The 18,696-nt window shown below is 43.3% G+C and overlaps 1 protein-coding gene across 1 annotated transcript; it reads right to left on the bottom strand.

Annotated features, from left to right (window-relative positions):
* Positions 1 to 80: 80 nt before the first annotated feature.
* Positions 81 to 18,445, bottom strand: ATP6V1E1 (ATPase H+ transporting V1 subunit E1). Its single transcript, XM_054987950.1, has 9 exons — positions 18,263 to 18,445; positions 13,967 to 14,032; positions 11,876 to 11,985; positions 10,160 to 10,226; positions 6,801 to 6,890; positions 5,198 to 5,266; positions 3,141 to 3,235; positions 1,493 to 1,580; positions 81 to 667 (listed from the first exon to the last, which is right to left on the bottom strand). The coding sequence occupies exons 1-9, from the start codon at positions 18,293 to 18,295 to the stop codon at positions 605 to 607; spliced, it is 681 nt and encodes a 226-aa protein (XP_054843925.1). The 5' UTR covers positions 18,296 to 18,445; the 3' UTR covers positions 81 to 604.
* Positions 18,446 to 18,696: the final 251 nt, after the last annotated feature.

Genomic DNA, 18,696 nt, shown 5'->3' with positions numbered 1-18,696 from the left:
CCTGCTGATCTCTAGTTCATAGCAACACATGTATTTAAGTGACAAACTACAGAGTCATTTGTTCACATCCAGCAGTCCTATAGAACAAAAGATCTAACACATTTATTTTAACTAACAAATTACACAGTCAGCCTTTTTATAATATATGTATATATATATATTTGAAGCCACATATACAGAACGAAGGTTTGGTGCTGATCATGTCACCATGAGTTGCAGCAATCCAAGAGAAATATATGCTCTGTTTGGACCAAGTATGGATAAAGCTGTAGGCATAAGTAGCAGGGGTGGATGACAAACCTTGAGGGAAGTGGCGTAAGTAACATCTGATCAGATCCCCCCCCTTGTACTAAGGCAGGCAGACACCTCACGCCTTGTATCACATACCACTGCTGCGGGGAAAGAGGTCTTCCAGCTTCTTTCCTGGTCAAGCTAAGCACAGCAGGTATGCAAATAATAATTTAACTGAAGAACTTACACAGGACAACAATATATCACTGAGTACATTATAAGGGGGTGGGAGCTGTTTGCCGTTTTGTTAGAGAGGTTCAGACATCTCCCTTCATTATGGCAGTGGAAGAGATTCCACTTTGCTTCACAGCATTTAGTCCATGAATCTCCTGTTGTTGTTGGCACCAAAGAGCGCCGTTCGGATTTCTGGCATCATCTGTTGAGAGAGAGAATGAGAACCGAGTCACAGGCTGTTGGAGGAGGCCTTGATGACAGCGCACAGGAACACAGCTGTTTCTAAACATCACACCTGCGGCCCGGATCACTGGCTGTGGAACAGGTGCTTCCAGCGACATCCAGGAGACACTAGCTCCTAAACTGCCAAGAGCATGCATTTTTAAACCCTCCAGTAGCATAGTGCAACTGTTACCGCCACAGAATCACACCACAAAGCCACGTTTAGGTAACTGTCATGCAATCTTATATTTAACTCTTCTATCAGCAAGGAGAGATCCTCCCATGCCAATTCTATGCTCCCAGTCTAGTCTCAGAGGCCCAGAGTGAGTGAATTCCCTAATCCAATTATTCCCTGTTTGGTCATGTATTGCGACGAGTGTGCAAGGATTTCCCAAAAGCATTCACTTTATGACCCCAACGTGAAAACTTATTTATTTAGAAAACTGTCACGCTGCCCCTCTCCGGGGAACCTGCTTGAGGCAAGTTACAGAACAAAAAAACTTAAGTTGTTCATTAAAATTCAACATTGCCTGAACATGAAAACAAACCACTGAACAGCTTAAATCTGACGATCACTGAACCTGGTAGTTTATACTTTATCTCTGCCACACCAACATTTTTGTTACGATGAAAAAAGGACTTGGCATAGAAAGGCATTTCCACCATGGCAGATCTCGGTTTCTTGCCAGTGTCAGCAATCGATATTCACGTACATTTAGACTAGAGACAGACCTCCTGTCGCTCCCAGCAAGAGGTGTTATGCCCACCTAAGGGGAGAAGGAGCAGTGACTTGGCTCAAGCTTACCTGCTGGGCGATCAGATCCAGTCGGCTTTCCAGAGTATTGGAAACTTTGATTTTATTGTCATTATTATAGATTTCAACACCACCAGATCTGGAATAGAAGCATGTGAATTGAAAGCTTGACAGCAGAACTATCCACCCAGGCAACTGCTGTAAGGAAGGCGCCAGACAGATCAATCATAGTGCCACCTGCTTGTCTCTTGGTGTGTGTGTGTGGGGGGTGTGTGCGTTTCTTGCCTTCTACTTTGCAGTGAATGGAGTTTTATACAAGATGATAACGTAGCGTCCTTATAGTCATCCCCATGCTAGCCTACAAGGCCCATATTCTTGGGAACGTTTATAGTTTCTAGGTGCTAGTGCACAGCTCTGATTGATCCAACTCCCGGTTGGCATGGTGAGACTCAAAGTGGGCAGCATCCAGAATCACAGGTACCAAAACAGGCACTTGGGCAGACTGGTCAGGGGGAGGGGAGGGGTAGCGAAAGGAAGTGCATTTCCTGCAAGACCCGGTGTTGAGTTAATGGTTAGAGTGTTGGACTAGGATCTGGGAGAGCCAGGTTTGTGTCTCCACTGGGGAGAAAAGCAGGATATAAGCCTAAATTCTCTGAAGAGGCAGATGAATCGTTGGCTTTCCAGGAAAAACATGAAGTAACACAGGACAGTTTAGATGAAACCCACACGGACATCCTCCCCCAAGTGAAACTGTACACCTCAATTAAAGTTTGGTACGGCCAGGCAAAGATGAGGTGGGGCTGTCAATGTAGCTCACAGGCTAACACGTGGTTCACTGCTCTGCTGCCATGTCCAGGGTCCTACTTGGAGCACTAGACAATGAAATCTGGATTTTATTTGGAGCAAAGCTTGGTTTCCTAAGCACTCTTATGTGGAAGCAAGTCCAAAAAAAAAAAAAAGATTTCAGTTCAGATACATATTTTAAGATCCTACGTACCCTTGAGAATGAGCCCTACCTACTGAGTTCTGTGGAACTTTAGTTCTCAGTAACAACCCAGCACACAATCAGGCTTTGTTTGACTTGGAAGTAGTCCTGCCATTACCCCTCCCAAAGATCCCATGAGAAGCACTGGCAAATCCTAACCTGGTACTAGCCACTTGCTGCTTTTGCATTATATTGGACACGAACACAAGCCCCACTGATAAGTTTATAAAAGAACTGGTTCTTCAGTTGGAGAAATTTCACCTGACTATACAGATGGCATTTTATGGACACATGAATGCGCACTTCGCTGAGGAATCTTCAGGCACATTTCAGGTGACGCAGCCAATCACGCCTCTTCATGATCCTCTGGTTTGCCAGTCCCTTTCGTCTGAACTGCAGTTGCACCTCCAAGAGGCTAGCGCATCAAGACGCTCCTTTACCTATTACTGCCTATATCAACTGCCACCACTTCCTGGGCTAACAGCTTCGGGAACTCCAACTGGATAACTTAATGCTATTGCTGTTTCCTTGATGGATGTGAACAGCATGTTACCATGGATTAGGCAGTGCCAATTGTTATTAGACCGCTAATTGTTGGTGTTACTGCTGACAATCACCACCACTGAGTTTCTACCTACAAGCTCACTTCTAAGCCGCTTAAATGCTACACTTTCTACTCCCAGTAATTCTGAAGATATTTTATATCTTTCTTACATGTCCTCTGGCAGAAATGTATCCTGGTCAATGTGAACATTAATTTCTTTTTTGGTAGCAGCTTTGTAGATAGGGATGCTCTTCTGGATTGCATTCTGAAACAAAATTGATACACTTGAAGATTAAAGTCTTGTAAGAGAGGACAAGAGTCTTGTAAGAGAGGATAAGATTATTTACAATATTTATAGTAAGCTTGTCTCACTGAGAATCAAAGCAGGTTACATTGTGTAATTTGGTACAATCAGTATGATGAAGCAGTGTAATAAGCAGTGTACTAGGACTCCAAAGTCCAAAGCAAGGCGACCAACACATTAGCTTTTCATAAAGAAGGGGAAGTGCTGTTAGGTAGTTACCCATAATGCAACACTACAGCATGTTTTAAATGGTCCCAGGCCAGTTCCCAGCATCCCCAGTTAAAGATCACATAAACCAGAGGTTGCAAAAAGTCTTAAATAGTACTGGGGTGTAATTAAGAATAAGGCAGCGTCAACTATGAATCCTGCACAAAAGGGATTTAGTGCTGCCAGAGAGCCAGTTTGGTGTAGTGGTTAAGAGCGCGGGACTCTAATCTGGAGAACCAGGTTTGATCCCCAACTCCTCCACTTGAAGCCAGCTGGGTGACCTTGGGCTAGTCACAGCTTCTAGGAGCTCTCTCAACCTCCCCCACCTCACAGGGTGTTTTGTTGTGGGGATAATAATAACATACTTTGTAAACTGCTGAGTGGGTGTTAAGTCATCCTTGAGGGTGGTATATAAATCAAATGTTATTATTATTACAAACGTGATAATAATTACTGCAGACTTCCAACTAAGCCCATAAAATTTAACACCCTACCAAAAGACACCTTCCTTGCCTTCTTAGCCACTTAAAAAATCCTCCCTGCCCCCAAACTTCTTTTGATCTCAAACCCATGGGGGAAAGAGCTGCCCAGAGATCAGAGGATTTTTTTAAAGCAAAAAAGATATTCAGCATTTTGATTTTGCAGAGTTCAAAGGAGCAATTATTTCCTCCTCTGCCTTGCAAGAAGTTGGACAATCTTTTTTGCCAAAACCAACAAATATCTGCAATTTTACAACAAAGAACTGTTCACGGGTGAACATGACTCCTGCACCCTGAGATTAACTTCAGCCAGACTTGGTGGGATTCAGTTGCAGAACCTACTTGTAATACAGTATGTATAACATGTCTCTTTAGAAACAAAGGCGATAGTTATGAAGTGCCTATAAAAGCAGTTCATTCTCAAAATGGAAATAGCTCCATGGCCGTCTTCAGAAGTAAAACCCAGAAGCCTTCATCTCACTTCACCCTGATTCTGTCACTGGGCATGCAAGAGACAGTACACAAGAGGAGAGAATGGCGGCAATTAGCCAGCTTGGGCTTCTCGTGTGAACGAAGAGCACTCACTGCCGTACTGAGAATGTGCAATTTTTTAACAGCCATGCTTATCCCAAAAGATGAAATCTGGGACTTGGAGTCATCACTTACTAGTCTCAGGGCAGTTTTCAGGCAACTGGATCTACTGGTTATTTGTGCACCTGAGTTACTGTCATCATAGGAGTCTATCAGAAAACTATTATGCATAGGCTGACTTTCAGGCTGTTAAGAGCTGCCAGAATGGGAAAGTAAGAAGGAATATTAGGAGTTGTAAAGAAAAATGGCAGATAAGCCCTTATTGTGCCAAACATTGGAGTTATTTATTCAGCAGTCTGGCCATAATGCTGTACTCCATTGATTTCAAGGTGATTCAGTTTTTGGGGAGTTGAAAGCTGCATCAACCATCTCAAGTCAAGCAGCTCATTACTTCTTCACAGGATAGCTTCAGCATTGCTTACAGACGTTTTGATCAGTCGCCTCGAGTTGTACTAAGTAGAGAATCATCCAAGATCCTATCAGTGCAATTCTAACCAGAGTTACACCCTTCTAAGCCTATTTCAGCCAACAGGCTTAGAAAGGCGTTCCTTGGTTTAGGATTAAAATGTTAGGAACTTAGACTGCAAGGCGAGCACTTTTCAAACTTCATGCCCAAGTGAGCCAACATCAGCCAGAGAAATCTTACCTTAACTAAAGGAAGGTCTTGCTTTCGGCAACGGACAATCATTGTAGGTTCAAGTAACTGATAAAATCCCTTTATTGAAAAAAGAGGTGCAGAAATTAATTTGCATCTCTCACTGAGTTTTTTGATAACACAGATCACAAATTTAAGTAGAATGAATTGACTGAATCCAAGTTTAACCTAGTGAAGTATTACGGCATGACCAGCTAAATAGTGCAACATAGTAAAGACATAGCCAAAAAAGGCATGAGGAATACTAGTTACAAAACACTAAAATAATTCAAATGTACCACTCAATTCAAAACCAAATCTAGTACTCTGAAGACAGTTGTTTTTGCACTGTCACAAGAGTATGAGGTTGGCCTCTTGGGTTCACAAAGCTGGGGGCCACAACTATAAAGTATCTGTTTTAACCAACAATAGATTTAGCCTCCTGAACTCAAGGAAAGACATCTTGCTGATCTTTGTAGAGACTTCGAGGAAACATCTCAGATGTTACCCAGGTGACACCCATGAAGTGCCCTTACGTTGTTAGACCCTTTGTCCACTAAGGTCAGTGCTATCTACTCTGAACAGCAATCGCTCTAAAGCAGAGGTCTTTAGTATCACCTGCCACCTGGTCCTTTTCCCTGGAGATGCAGGGGATAGAATCTGGGGCTTTTTACATGCAAAGTGGAGTGCCTAGCAGTGCACATATAACACTAGTACTGCGCCAGCTGCACTGGTAACTTCTGGAGTGCCAAATCAGATTCAAGGTTTTGATACTAACCTATAAAGCCCTATGTGGACTGGGAACTGTGTTTCTTCGGGACCGCCTCTCCCTATATGTGCCCCAGAGGACGCTTTGATCTAGTGATAAACAGCTATTAATAGTCCTTGGCCCCAGGGAGGCCTGCCTAGCATCGATTAGAGCCAGGGCCTTTTCGGTCCTGGCTCCAACCTGGTGGAATGCTCTGTCTAATGAGAACAGGGCCTGGCAGGATCTGTTATCCTTTCGCCAGGCCTGTAAGACAGAGCTGTTCTGCCAGGCATATGGTTGATGCTGGGCAGGGCTCCCACCAGCCGAATTGAATAGGACGGGGCCCTCCCTATCAGAGAATCTTCTTCTTAATGTATTTTCAGTGACTGTTGCGTGTTGGACTGAGTCAAACTATTTTTATGCTGCTTATGTTTTAAAACATTTATACTGTATTCACTGTGATTTTAAATTCTGAAATGTAAAATTTTTTGAAGTCTATGAATGTAATCCGCCCTGAGCCTGCTGGTGTGGGGAGGGCGGAATAGAAATTGAAAATAAATAAAATAAATAAAAAGGCTCTTCCAATGAGTCAAGGTACCTCTCCAAAGGTATAAATTCTGTAAAAGCAAACAAAGCCACCTTAACCTATATATATGACACGCTTTGGGGATTAGATGGCCAACTACAGCTGCAGAGCTGCCTTGCAGTTTGAGGACATGGTAGGAGACTCAGCTGGGGAAGATGCTTAGGAAATGTTTAAACCAGAGAACTGAGAGCATGAAATAAAAAAGCCACAGCTAAAGGAACCATCAAGGATGCAAGATATTTTTGTAGTAAATAGTGGCAGGGTGCCTGGGGCATTTTTACCTGTAGAATCAGCCCATCCAACAGCATTTGGTACCTGGAAGAATCCTTCACAACTTTAGTCAGCCTCTGCTTAGCTTCATTCAGCAAATCCTGAGTATGAGAAAGATCATCCGGTCAGCAAAGCCCTTGATGGCTTAACCTCTGTTCAAATTCCCCACCCCACATCTCTTTTCAAAACTAAACATAGCTTATACTCCACAACCAAGGTGTGATCTTGTCTAGCGGAGCCACAGTGAGCCCGTTTGCCTACAGCGGTTCAGGCTCCTAAGTTCTTACAGGCCCAGATGTGGCCTGACACCCTGGGAGTGGAATGTGCAGCTCAGTTAATTAACTGCACCTGTGAGCTGTCGCCTAGGGAAGGCGTCCTTGAGAGACGAGGGAGTCTTGGCTCTGCACGTACTCCTTCTCAGTTCTCAGGCTAGTAACGCTGATTGCAAGTGTACCTCTGATTGGCTGACAATCATAGAAAAGATGGCTCCTCTCTGTTTTGACCACCACACTTCACACTCGCATTGAGACTTCATTGGACCATCCTATGCTACCTTATTCCATCAGCCTGTGAGAGACTTTGCTCCATGCCAGGACTGGGATGTTTGTACCTGCCTGGCATGGTTTATGGACTTTGTTTGTGAGTATAAGCCTCAAGCCTATTCGGAGAAATGCAAGTTAGCAAGCTTATGTTTTTAGTCAGTCAGTTCAGTAAAGAATGGGCAAGCGATGTATTGTCGAAGGCTTTCACGGCCAGAGAACGATGGTTGTTGTGGGTTTTCCGGGCTGTATAGCCGTGGTCTTGGCATTGTAGTTCCTGACGTTTCGCCAGCAGCTGTGGCTGGCACCTTCAGAGGTGTAGCACCAAAAGACAGAGATCTCTCAGTGTCACTGTGACACTGAGAGATCTCTGTCTTTTGGTGCTACTCCTCTGAAGATGCCAGCCACGGCTGCTGGTGAAATGTCAGGAACTACAATGCCAAGACCACGGCAATACAGCCCAGAAAACCCACAACAACCAATGGGCAAGCGGTTTGTTATTTTAAAGCCATTTGCTTGTGCCTTAATAGAGTGGTTCCTGCACCTTGCATACACGCTTCTAAATTAATAAACCAACTATTATATGTGTCTTGTGTCTTGAGTGTCTGACCAACTGTGTGCAAAATCCCCCAGAGAAAAGAACCCAGACACTGTTGAGTCTCAAGCAATAAGGCAAAATCAAAAAGAGCCCAGTAGCACCTTTAAGACTAACCAATTTTATTGTAGCATAAGCATCAAGCAATAAGGGGAGTCCACCCTCCCAGGAGGCCTGCTAGGGGTCCGAGCGGCTGTGATCAGCACTCAGAACTGCGGGCAGGAGGGTGACCCCCCTGACAGATCTTCAGGCAGTTTCCAAACTTCCTTAGAAGTTCCAATTGCAGCCTACAACCCATCGCCCACCCAGTTTCATGACAGCAAATAGCAAAGTTTTCAGAAAAATAAAATAAAAAGGAACATTGAGAAATACGACAACATAGGGGCTAAGTCTGCCCCTTGGTCCATCAAGTCCAGTTTCTTAAAAGAGAAACAGGATCTCCCACCCGTGTATGGACACATGCACACACCCAGGGCCCCAGAGGGCAGTTAATTTATTTCATCCCGTCCACTCAGCCTTTTCCTTACCTGCACAGATCCAACATGGGTCTGGCTACAGAATGAAACTATATTGCTGCAGCGTGTTAGAACCAGGAAACGGGCATGAAAAATGTTTCCTTCGTTCCAGTGCATCATACCCACAGGTTGCCTTAGAAAACAGATCTGACCCACTATTTCTAGAAGTAAGATATAAAAAACCTTGCAATATTCCAAAGTAATAAAGAATATTCTTCTATAAACTGAGGGCTGGAAGCTTCATTTATGGCAAAACTTATGGCTAATTAAGAGGACAGAGAAGCTTTTACTCAACCAAGTCCACTCCTCCTCTTAGTCAACTTCGCCACCTCGTCCCTGTACTTACGGGAATAATTAGATCCCACAGTTGACCAGGTGAACACCGCTGTTGTAAACACTCATACCCATTTCAGGCTAAGAAGTAATCTTTTCCAAAGACGTCAGCCAAGCCCCAGACACAGTTTTATCCAGTTGTCGGACAAACTTCATAAAGAGGAAGTTGAGCATTTTGTGCATCAGAGGCATGTGACAGATCTCAAAGAGCATAGGGAGGGAGAGCACAGCGACTACAATGTGTGACAATTCATTGGCTTTGCTTTCTTCCATCTGCCTCTCCATCATACACAGCAAGTAGTAATACAAACATCCAGAATGTTTTATGGCATTATAATTAGATCAGAGCTGCAAATAAGGCTGCATACAGATGTAGATCAAGAGGCTCACAGCAGTGTGAACGCACTCTGAGCTCTTAACATACAAGTGAATGAGAGAGACTAGCATGTGGACATATTCGCCACCAATATATGCTACAGACACTGGTTGCTCTATTGGTGTTGATGCCTCTCTAGCAGGGAATGAGGTTCACTGCAGCTTGCGGCAAGCCTGTTCAGCCTTGGATGCTGAGCTGCAGAAGGCTTTCCTTCCCAGCAATAGTTGAGGCCAAAGAGGCAGCAATCAAGGAGAAACAGCAAAAGACTGCATGCAGAAGCAGAATGCTTCCATTCCTTGCCTGCTCACCTATCCCATCATCTTTTCATTCCCAAGAATGAAAGCATCCCACTAATGAGTGCCCGAGATGGAAGAAGCCAATCTCAGGCGATTGGCTGAAGGGCACTTTGTTCTCCAAAGGAAAAGACAGCAGCCACAACAGAGCAATCAATGGCTATAACGTCTCTTAAGTCTGGGACTTCTTTGCATTCTACAATCATCAGAAACGGCTATGAGAGGTAAGATCACCGTTGGTTTAAATAATTACCAGGTCAACCACCACATGGATTAAGAGGAATTCTCTGCTATCTGCCACCAGAACCTGAACCCAGGTCTCCTATTCCAATCCAGACCTCATACTCTACTCCAAGTTTCTCAAGATCATTATTTCCTCTTTCTGTACAACACTAAGAGGTTTATATTGTGCATGTGTCAGTTGCTGGCGGCAGAAAGGCAACCACAGGCAGCAATGGAAAAAATCAGAAAGAATCAGCCTTCTCTGGGTCACATTTCTCCAGTCTTGCAAAGGGTAAGAGATGAGCAGTACGCCGGCAGCTTCAGTAGCTTACGCTTAATGAACGTCTGGGCCCACAAATGATACACAAGCTGTAAATGAAGCTATTTTCTATGTCAAGTACATTAGAAGCAGATAAGATATACTTAAGACAGTGGCTTGGCTCAGGCACAAGATGGGAAGTCTTAATCTTTTCTTTCAATGAGAAATATATACTCACTGCAATCAAATCATCTCTTGCTTTGAGAACCTTCAGCCGTGCCTGATTCATTAGGTTGGACATCTGACTGGAAGGCAGACAGAAAAAACAAAATTTGAGTGCAACAACAGGCTTCAGACAGTGAAACACATACTAGTTATAATGCTCCTCCTGCTTCTTACTTCTACTAGAAGTTCTATAACCCACCATGAAGACTCACTCCAAATGACCACACAGTTTTCTGCTCTGAACAACATTTATTTAAGGCTGCTTTAGAAGCAGCAGAGAGAGATCATTCCACTTAAGCACTGAAATTGTTTTAAGATACCCCTAGGTGGTCTACCAGATTCCCACTTGATTTTTGCAGCTGCAACTATTTTTGCTGGGAGAGAGTAGATTCAGAGACTTGAGCTTACTAGAACAATTTTTTTTTAAGCCCACAAGGTCTTACCTCACCCTTTCACGAGAAATGGTGGCCTTTTTTTGAATTTATCGCTAGCAAAGACCTCTCTCCTCCAAATGTTTTATATCAAATGATATTTGATAGTTAACTTTTCTTGTTTTAATAAGCAATGTTTAACGATTTAACTGTATTTTTTCCTGTATTCAGTTTTTGTGATTGTTACTGTTACTGTTTATTCTTGTTTCTTAATTGTTATTATAGTAGAACATTTTCCTAATAATTTTTTTTTTAAAAGCCCACAAGGTGACCTACACAACTGAGGTCCATAGTATCTAAGAGTCCGTTTTTACCCTATTATCCAGGCTCTGAGATCTGCGAATGAGGTCCTCTTACAGGAAACAACATTTGGCAAAATAGGTTGGCTGGGATCCACAGGGGACCTTTTTGGCCCTCTCCCAGTTTGTGGAATTCCCTTCCCTAGGAAGTGAAACTGGTACCAACCCTACAGATCTTCCGGTCCACATTAAAAAAGTTTCTTCTTTCCAGAGGCCTTTGGAGCGCATTCAATATAGAGGAAAGTATTTTAAAAAAGGACTTTTTAACATCTCATATTACAGTATTTGATTGGTTGATTGATTGGTTTCTCTCTTTGCTCAGAGGTGTCACATTTTCTGGACAGTTTTCTCTCATGCTTTAGCCCAGTGGAGACAAGAGCACAACCTGTGTCCTTAGATGTGATACACACTCATTTTTGTGTATGTATGCCAAGCAGGGCATACATGACTTTCCCCACCCACTCCCCATACTTTGAATCCAGATACTCTTGGATATAGTGGCCAAGCAAGAATCTGAACCCAGAGTTCCCTCTTCCAAGTCCAAACTTCTAGCCAACTTATCTTAGCTGGACCCTCTATCTTCTTTACTTAAGGTATTTGTACAGGAGACACAAAAAATTTTGGTTTTAACAATCCTAGGTTTGTGAGATCCATAATGCAGGTTGGCACAGAGATGTGTTCAATTACAGATTTTATGGAGAAAACAAAACGGAACACCCTCAAGGAATGAGGTTCTCATTTTGTTTTTCAATGAGAACTTCATTTTGTCATTTCAAGCATCTTTATTTTGTTGCCCCATAAAGTATTTCCTTGCATTCCAGAAAGGGAATGTTCTTTCTGATCTTCTTTGCAGTATTTCAAGGAACTAAGTTATAACTCAAAAAGCATGTGCTGAAAAGACATGAAATTTAACTAATATTTTTCAGTGTGATTTCTTAACACTGGAATACCAGGTTTCATCAAAATCTAAAATAGGCTAGGACACCTTGTGCTACATACATTTTCTTCTGCTGTTCAATTTGTTTCTCTTTCTTTTCATAGTACTCCATGATCTTCAGCCTCTGGGTCTGAACAAGGCGACCTTTCTCAATGTTGAATTCTTCTTCAGCCTACAAGAAAGAACTAAGTTAGAAGCTGGCTGCAATGATGAATGACAACTGCAGCATTTGCCACTGCAATAAGGCCACTTAATGAATTATAGCTTTGCACTTTGCACGTGAAAATCTTTTTGACTGGAGTAACTAATGAGAATTAACAGCAATCAAATTGGTAATTGAGTAACTGCTTTGAGAAAGGGGAATCCGGAACGGGCACCTCTTGCTGGCGATCCCGTCAGCAGTTACATCTCTTGAATTTTCCTAGTGGCATGTGCAATAATATTATTGAATATTTGAATATCTGAATGAAATTTATATATGCATGTATGAAGCACACTGTTGCTGTACTTTGCATTCTTGAATGATAGCAGTTACATCTTTTGAATTTTCCTAGTGGCATGTGCAATAATATGGTTGGATATAAGGAATTATTGAATATTTGAATATCTGAATGAAATTAACATATGCATGTATGGAATACATTGTTGCTGTAATTTGCACTCTTGAATGATATTTAAAAGTTCTTTTGAATTGAATTTGAGAACTCCATATATTTATTGTCGAAGGCTTTCATGGCCGGAGAACGATGGTTGTTGTGGGTTTTCCGGGCTGTATTGCCGTGGTCTTGGCATTGTAGTTCCTGACGTTTCGCCAGCAGCTGTGGAGATCTGAGAGATCTCTGTCTTTTGGTGCTACACCTCTGAAGATGCCAGCCACAGCTGCTGGCGAAACGTCAGGAACTACAATGCCAAGACCACGGCAATACAGCCCGGAAAACCCACAACAACCATCCATATATTTACTTTAGTTAGTTGGGCACGGTTATTCGCATAGTTGCTGGGCTGATCCCGTGCCTCTCTCTGTTTGTGTTTACTGCAATAAGGTTTGGCAAGGAGTCTAAACTAAAGATACCAAACATATGGACATTTGCTTTGTCCTTTCTGCAGTTGTGTATGCTGTGTTGCTACCACTGTTCAGTTTGAGGTGGGCAGCCGTGTTGGTCTGCAGTAGAAAATCCTGCTGTTGTTTGGCAAAGTGTTCCTGGGGCTATACTATGGTGATCCAGGACAAGATTATATCTATGGATCATTTCCACCACTAGGCTGTATTACCCCATTTGCCTTACACTGAACCTTTACCTAGTAAACATGTTTGCATTTTGAGTAAAAAATAATAACGTTGATTGGATTTTCCTGTGCCCTTTATGAAATTTATATCTCCAGTACCTGGCAATACATTTTATGGTACACATGACCTAGCCTGACAAAGTGTCATTTATGTCAGATCTGGCCCTCATTACAAATGAGTCCAACACCCCTGGTCTAAACCCTGCATCAGAAGTTTTTATAGAGCCACAGGTGGAATGGCTGTAACAGAAAAGAGAACTCTGTAAAACATATTCACAGTCTATTGAACTCACATTGATTAATTCAAGAGTAGAAACAGCCTTGCTTGCAGTTATGCCTGGATTTGCTCAGCTTATTCCAACTGGAAATTTTATGCAACATTTGAGTTACAATGCAGACAGATCCAGAGGAGTTAGCCGTGTTAGTCTGTAGTAGCAAAATAGTAAAGAGTCCAGTAGCACCTTTAAGACTAACCAATTTTATTGTAGCATAAGCTTTCGAGAGCCACACCTGCATCTTACGAAGAGAGCTGTGGCTCTTGAAAGCTTATACTACAATAAAGTTGGTTAGTCTTAAAGGTGCTACTGGACTCTTTACTATAATGCAGACAGACATTCCAAGGTAGGTGTAACCAGACAAGCAGACAACTTCATGTTACTTTTAAATCGGCACAGGGCCAATCTTTACCTCTTCTCCACTGAGATATGGAATCAAGACATGAAGCTTAACCCAAAGAAGGTTTGGAAAGAGAAGGGGAACTATCAAACACAATCAGTCTGGCACAAGCAGGCTTTTTGTTTTCATTGAAAGCCAGTGCCTCTGATGGGAGCGCTGCCCTTAGGGAAGACCCAAGTTTTTTAATATACCTTTGCATCTATTTCTTCTGCCTTTTCATTCGCTTCCTGTTCAATGAAAGCCATCATGTGCTTGATCTGTAATGAAAAGATATGTGACATTTCTTGTAGAAATAGTTTCCCCCTGAACAGCACAATACTTCTCATCATCACCACTGTGTAAATGTCAGCAAGGCTTATTTTTACTACAAAGACAGAAAAAGGAACCTCTCTGAGCACTAGGCTCCCACTGCAACTAGAAGAATCCAATTACAAGGGAGAGATTGCCCAATATGTATTTTCTACACTTTGGACTGAAATTACATTAAGGTAGTTGTACCAACTAAGCAGCTATATTTTTTCTTTACTTCTCAGCAGCCTTGAGCCTAAGTTTGGGGGGCACCCTGACCTGGATAGCCCAGGCAAGCCCGATCTTGTTAGTTCTCAGAAGCTAAGCAGGATCGGTTTGGTTAGTAACTGGATGGGAGACCTTTAATGAAAACCAGAGTTGCAGAGGCAGGCAATGGCAAACAACCTCTGTTAGTCTCTCGCCTTGAAAACCCCAGCAGGAGTTGCCATAAGTCAGCTATGACTTGATGGCACATCCCACCACCAAGTTAGGGGGCAAGCGTTTTTCTTCAACACACATCTGGCCAACTTGCAATGCGTGAAGATGGTCGCAATCCACATGCAACAGTGGCCTGCCAGGTGCTCAGCACCCTCCAGTTTCTGCAATCCCTTTCAATAAAAGCCAAGAGCCCTGACGGGCTGGCATCCAAGATGGGCAAGTGGAATTCAGCCTGGTGAATCACAGATAGAGTGTTCCTGCTCTAACATAACGTTTGGGCAGATGGCTGTTATCCCTTGGCAAAAAGCATAATGATCCCAAACCACTGCGCTGTCAGGTGTGCTTGAGCCCTGCTACAGTTCAGTCTCTCCTGTTCTGTGCTGGGTACAGCCCCATAAGAGCAGCAGCTCTCAGCAAAGACAGTGGAGCAACTGAGGCATTCTACTAAATATTTTTCCTCTGCCGTCGGCCCTGGAACAACACAAAGCATTGCTTGCGACATCAAGTGGGTTTGCTTTAGAATTCCTTTCATGCTGGATTTTAAAGAAACCCTCCACAGCTTTGTGACAGCATGAAACATACAGTCGAATGGAGGAAACTGTTCAACCTCCAGTGGCTGAACCTGAGCAAAACCATCTACACTGTGCTCATCACCTAGAAGGAAACTCTGCTTTACTGGCACTGGCTGGACCGATGCAGCCTTCTGCAGAGCATTCTATCCCAGACTTAGCTCAGAGCGGTTCTGCTGGTACAGGCACAATTTACAGTCAACAAAGCAAGCTCTGAAGAACAACACACATTGTGAGTCGTAAGTTTCCACTGCAACTGGAGGCCCCTTCTGAGAAACTATTCTCTGAACCCAAGTGGAAGAGCTATTTTACAGAGACAGTTAAACTTGCTTATTGCTTTCCTGAAGAAGCTTCAAAAACTGTGTACAATTATTACGAACAAACACCATGCTAGGCTTTATTTCACAGCAGGCAACCTCAAGGCTGTAGTCTTACACACACTTACTTGAGAACAACTCCCATTGAAGAGAGGAGGGCTGCTTCTGAGTAAACATGCAGAGGAATACACCGCAACAGCTTAATTCTTCAAGTTTACTTAGAGTGAAAAACTCTCCCATCCCAGCCAATGGAATTTAATCTTTGGGTTTAATCTTTGTGGTTTTATTCCTCTTATAATATGCATACTTCGCTACATGATCCAAACAGCACTGCATGAATGTGATTTCTTGATGTCTCAATGTGAAATGCATTAGCAGAGACAAAAATATTATCAGAAGCAGCTTCCATGGTAAGCGCTAGTGAGAAAGAGAAGCAGGACTCAAAGTTTCCCCGTGATAGTGTCCCTCTCCCAAATGTTCAGCCTGCAGTGTCAGAACTTCCCATTTTCATCAGCAAACATGACCATTGATCATTCCAGTTCTTCCTTTCCATTCATAAGCACCCTTACTGCCTTGAAAACCCCAGCAGGAGTTGCCATGTCAGCTACAACTTGATGGCACATTCCACCACCAAGTTAGGGGGCAAGCGCTTTTCTTCAGCATTCCAGTTCTCTTCAACATTCCAGTTCTTCCTTTCCTTTTCTTCAACATTCCAGTTTTCTTCAACATTCCAGTTCCTCCTTTCCATCCATCATAAGCACCATTACTGCCTTCCTACATCTATTCAGTATCAGCCTTTTGGTTGTTTTAAATGTGCAACTTGACTCAGCCCCTTCTCATCTCATACCTTGAAGATCAAACATGTCTGCTCTGCCTACCTGTATCTCCTCTGCTTAGAGTCAACATTATATCGTGTTGAGATAAAACAGATCTTACTGAAAGGCACCAAGCCTACAGGGGAACTCTACAAGTGTCTGAGAGTCCACAGAGGCTCTCTCAGTGGCCAAGCAGCCCCCACTGTGAAAACAGCACACTGTGTCTTTTCACTTTCATTCATCCAGCTTCCTATTGTAGTCTACCATTATAGTCTCTCAGTCTATGGCGCAACTTGACAATTGCACCATATGAAGCATCTAAGTAGACCCATATAGAGAACAAAAGCAGAGAAAGAAGAAATATCACAGTGGTTTGCTCAGAATGGAAACAACCAAGTGCTAAAACCTGTCTCATGAAATTAAAAGGCAGGGGCAGGGGAGATAATATAGGAATACAGACAATTGTATTGCCTCCAATCCCACACAAATTTCTTTTTAGGCTCCTATTTATATTCTGCCTTTATACCCAACAAGCCCACAAAAATCTAGCAAGCATCTGTTCTGCCATTCCTATATTACAAATTACCATGTAACCCAAAGCGTCTCTACTTCAGTCAACACTCCTTCCTATGAGTGGCCTGTTAACATTAGATTTTGAATACTACGTATGTATTAACAGTTGCAGGTATAAAACCAGACTGTGGCAATTATTTCAAGGTTGAAAATTCATGGCGATGATCTTGTATATATAGTGTACCTCTGGATATTTTCTTAGTCATTTTCATGGCTAAGAAATCTTCACCCCAAGGGCATATACTCAAGGTCACATCAATTGGGAAAGGATAACTGTGGCAATCTAGAGTAGATTAGAGGTTGTGTGCAAGGAAATGAAAAGGAATTGTCCTATGATGTTAATTCAGAGTTCTACAATGTGGCCCAAAATATCACATAGTGAACCTCACTAATCTTTTGATTATTTCTTCCTTTCCATCTGCCGTCAACAGCCCTTTAACCAAGATCAAAGAAACAAAAACTCATTTAAAGGTTAAAATCACACTGCAATTACAAGAATGCTTAGTTTGGAAAGCAAGTCCTGCTTCATTCAATAGGGCTTCATTCCACTCATCTATGCTTCCTTGGAAATAAGCCCTAAGTGAAATTTACTTCCAAGAAAACAGCCATTCAATGGGTTGCAATTCTTGTTTGGATACGAATTCTCTCTATCCCTTATTAACAAGTTTCATGTTCTTACACATAATACAAGGAAGTTGACTTCCTAGCAAAGGGTCATGCCTGCTTACACTCTGATCCTGTGCATACTTTCCCAGAACCAAGATCTATTGGACCAAGTCCACCACAATTTACTCCCTAGACAGCACAACTGCAACTATCTTGGTGTCAATGTTAAACATCCAGCTGCATACATCCAAAACACCTGTAATTAGACCAAATGTCTTTTCTTCCCTTATTCATTTCTACCTCCTTTCTTAGGAGCCTTGATGATGGAAGCTATTGGGGTGGGGAGGCTCATCTCTTCATACCCTATTATTTACTTTATACCTCATTTCCCCCTCCAATGGAGACCTAAAGTAGCTTGCATCCTTCTCTCTCCCATTTTATCCTCACAACAACCCTGTGAGGTAGGTTAGGCTGAGAGTGCACGACTGGCCCAAGGTCACCCAATGAAATTTCACAGCAGAGGAAAGATTCGAACCCGAGTTCCCCCGGTTCTAACCACTATACTACACTGTCTCTCTCTCCAAAAGCAAAATGTCCATTACTAGAGTTATATAAACATCATAATGGTTCGTTACTCTTCGCCCCTCCACTAGCTCCTATTCCAGCCTCTTCCTCATCCACCTCGAGCGCTCCCTTCTCCTCCTCTATTCCACGGATCCAGTCAAGAAGGCCGGTGAGGAGAACCGCCTTCTCAGCTCATCAAAGGACAACCCAAGTGACGCCTCCGGTGTAAGGCTCATCATGGCACACAACGGGCCTACTCGCGAGTAAACGCGCACAGCCTACCCGACAGAGCCGCCAAGGGACCCTTTTTGCCGTACCTGCTTCTGGACGTCGGCATCGCTGAGCGCCATGGCGGTGGAGGAGGAGGTGGCGGCCCAGGAGACAGAAAGAGAAGCGAAGGGAGGCGGCGCGTCCACTCAGGCCGGAGCTTGCACGGGAGGCAACCGAACCCGCTTCCCGTCACTGCCGGTTACGGCCTCTCAGCTGCTGCCCTCGTTCGGTCATAGAAGCGCCGCCCCGATTCTTTCGCGTCGAGCCAATGGGAAGCCGGGCTCACGTTGGCGTCACTGACATTCAGAAGCGCATGCGGCATAGGCGCCTCAAGAGAGCCAGAAGGAAGGAAGGTGGAACTGACAACGGGGCGGCGCCACAGAGTGTCTCAGTTAACCCTTTCTCGACTAGGCAGTACAATTGTTGCTAACCTCCAGGTGTTAGCTGGCGATCTCCCAGAGATAGTTGATCTCCAAACGAC

This window comes from Eublepharis macularius, chromosome 9 (assembly GCF_028583425.1).
Source record: "Eublepharis macularius isolate TG4126 chromosome 9, MPM_Emac_v1.0, whole genome shotgun sequence".
Taxonomy (NCBI): Eukaryota; Metazoa; Chordata; class Lepidosauria; order Squamata; family Eublepharidae; genus Eublepharis; species Eublepharis macularius.
The sequence above is the reverse complement of the archived record's forward strand: the minus strand, read 5'-3'. Positions and strand labels throughout refer to the sequence as shown.